The 2,299-nt window shown below is 40.4% G+C and overlaps 1 protein-coding gene across 1 annotated transcript; it reads left to right on the forward strand.

Moving 5' to 3' along the window:
* Nucleotides 1-312: 312 nt before the first annotated feature.
* On the forward strand, nt 313-1,254 carry LOC124504598 (olfactory receptor 52B2-like). The gene has a single exon (XM_047070038.1). It carries the CDS (start codon nt 418-420, stop codon nt 1,252-1,254), a length of 837 nt encoding a protein of 278 aa, XP_046925994.1. The 5' UTR covers nt 313-417.
* Nucleotides 1,255-2,299: the final 1,045 nt, after the last annotated feature.

A 2,299-nucleotide genomic window follows, 5' to 3' on the forward strand; every position in this document is an offset into this window, starting at 1 on the left:
TGGGGGGGTGTGTTTTTTTTTGTTTGTTTGTTGTGTTTGTGTGTGTTTAGTAAGATGTAAGCCCAAAGTGGGACTTGAACTCAGGCTCAAGACCTCAAGATCAAAAGTCACATGCTCTACTGCCTGAGCCAGCCAGGCACCCTCATTCAGATTTTTAATAATTTTTTTCAGATGATTTTATTCTGTTTCTACTTCCTTATCCCAGAATTAATGGTTAGATCTTAACTAGGATGAAGGAATGTGTTTTCTATTAATATTTACTCCAGCTATTTTCTCTCTAATTTTCATGTAACAGACTTGGGCCACCTGTCTACAAGAATATCCAATTCTACATCCACTCACCTCACTGCCTTTCTGCTGACTGGAGTCCCAGGATTAGAAGACTTCCAAATCTGGATCTCCATCCCCTTCAGCTTCATGTACCTTTTGGCTGTGATAGGCAATGGCCTGGTTATGGCAGTGGTGGTTGGGGACAGGAACCTCCATGAACCCATGTATCTCTTCCTGGCCATGCTGGCACTCAATGATGTTCTCCTTTGTACTGTGACAGTGCCCCAAATGCTTCTTATCTTCTGGCAGGGTCCTTCCCCATTAACATTCCCTGCATGTCTCACACAGATGTTTTTTGTTCATGCTCTGTTCCTCTCTGAATCTGCTGTTCTCTTGGCCATGGCTTTTGATCGCTACGTCGCTATCTGTACACCACTCCATTATGCAACCTTTCTTACAGGTTCTCTCATTAGCAAGGTGGGTCTGGCTCTGGTGACTCGGAGTGTGGCTGTGGTCACTCCTGGTGTCCTCCTCATTCTCCGGCTACGCTTTTGCCAGGGAAATATCATCCACCATACCTACTGTGAGAACATGGGTGTTGCCAAGCTGGCCTGCAATAGCATTGCCCTCAATAGCATTTATGGGCTCACTGCTGCTCTCCTCACCACAGGGCTAGACTTTGTCCTCATCTCCCTGTCCTACTGGCTAATCCTGAGAACAGTCTTCCAACTACCTTCTAGGGAAGCCCGGACAAAAGCCTTTGCAACATGTGGAGCTCATATATGTGTCATCTTGATATTTTATACTCTGGCCTTCTTTTCCTTCTTTACCCATCGCTTTGGAGATCATGTACCCAAGCATGTCCTTATCCTCCTGGCAAACCTCTACTTACTGGTGCCACCCACTATGAACCCCATTGTTTATGGAGTAAAGACAAAGGAGATAAGGATGCATGTACTAGGGCTCTGTAACAAACCAAAATGACTCAAAGGTTATGAAGCAACAAGGAATAGGTAAGTCCAGGATGGGGATCAGGCTTAAATGTCAAGTCTGAATCAACCTGGGCAGATCCATTCCCAAAACACTTAACCTCTGAATAGAGCTTAAAATAGTCACATTTCTAAATGCTGTCTTCCCGACATAGGGTAAACAGGAAGCTAATAGGGAACTGCTTCAGTACCATCAAGGAATATCTCAACATAATGAGGTAAAAATCAGTGGAATGTCACTGTCAGCACGGGGGACTTAAATATCCTTTTTAAATACACAATTCTTCCTTTATGTCAATTTGCTATGGACAGGACAAAATGTAAACTCTGTAAGTCATGGCTTAGTTCAGATTCCAGCTTCATCATTACATCCACAGAACCTAGAATATAAAAAAATTTAATAAATATTGTTAAATAGGTAAATGCATTACCTAGTCAAAAGCCAAATGCTAATAATTTTATGTAACAAACTCCCTACTATGTCCTTATGTATTAAATAAGACCTATACTTTAAATGCTTCTTTCCTTTCCTCTTAAAAAACTTGCCCTTATCTTTCAGAAAATGTTGCTATCTCCTTTAATACCTTGGTGTAATAAAGATTATTTTGGTTACACACAAATGAAAGTTACTTTGGTTAGATTAAGTAAACAGAAAAACAGTATGAGGCATAGCATACATTCAAGCAATTTAAATATCTGTGACTCAGGAAGGACACAGCCAGGCTAATTGCCCCATATTGGGTCATATTGTTAAAACTGCATCAATCTGTTACAGCACTTGATATTCTGATTAACAGGGTTGAAATTGTGTCAGGGAAATTCTCAAAAAAGATAAATCGTGGCAAATGGTCAAGATTATGTTCACTGGATTCATTTGGCTCTTTTATATAAGCACCTGCAATTTTTCTAGTTTATTGGTTTTTGCACACCAAACATTCCTACTAATTTCATTCTATAGTAGCTGGGACAAACTATCATCTATAAATCTATCTGTCATAATTCCTGCATGTAATCCCTTTTCTCCTCTAGAGAACATTCAC

This window comes from Lynx rufus, unplaced genomic scaffold, assembly GCF_022079265.1.
Source record: "Lynx rufus isolate CCGP_SWC_20201006 ecotype Redwood Valley unplaced genomic scaffold, mLynRuf1.p SCAF_9, whole genome shotgun sequence".
Taxonomy (NCBI): Eukaryota; Metazoa; Chordata; class Mammalia; order Carnivora; family Felidae; genus Lynx; species Lynx rufus.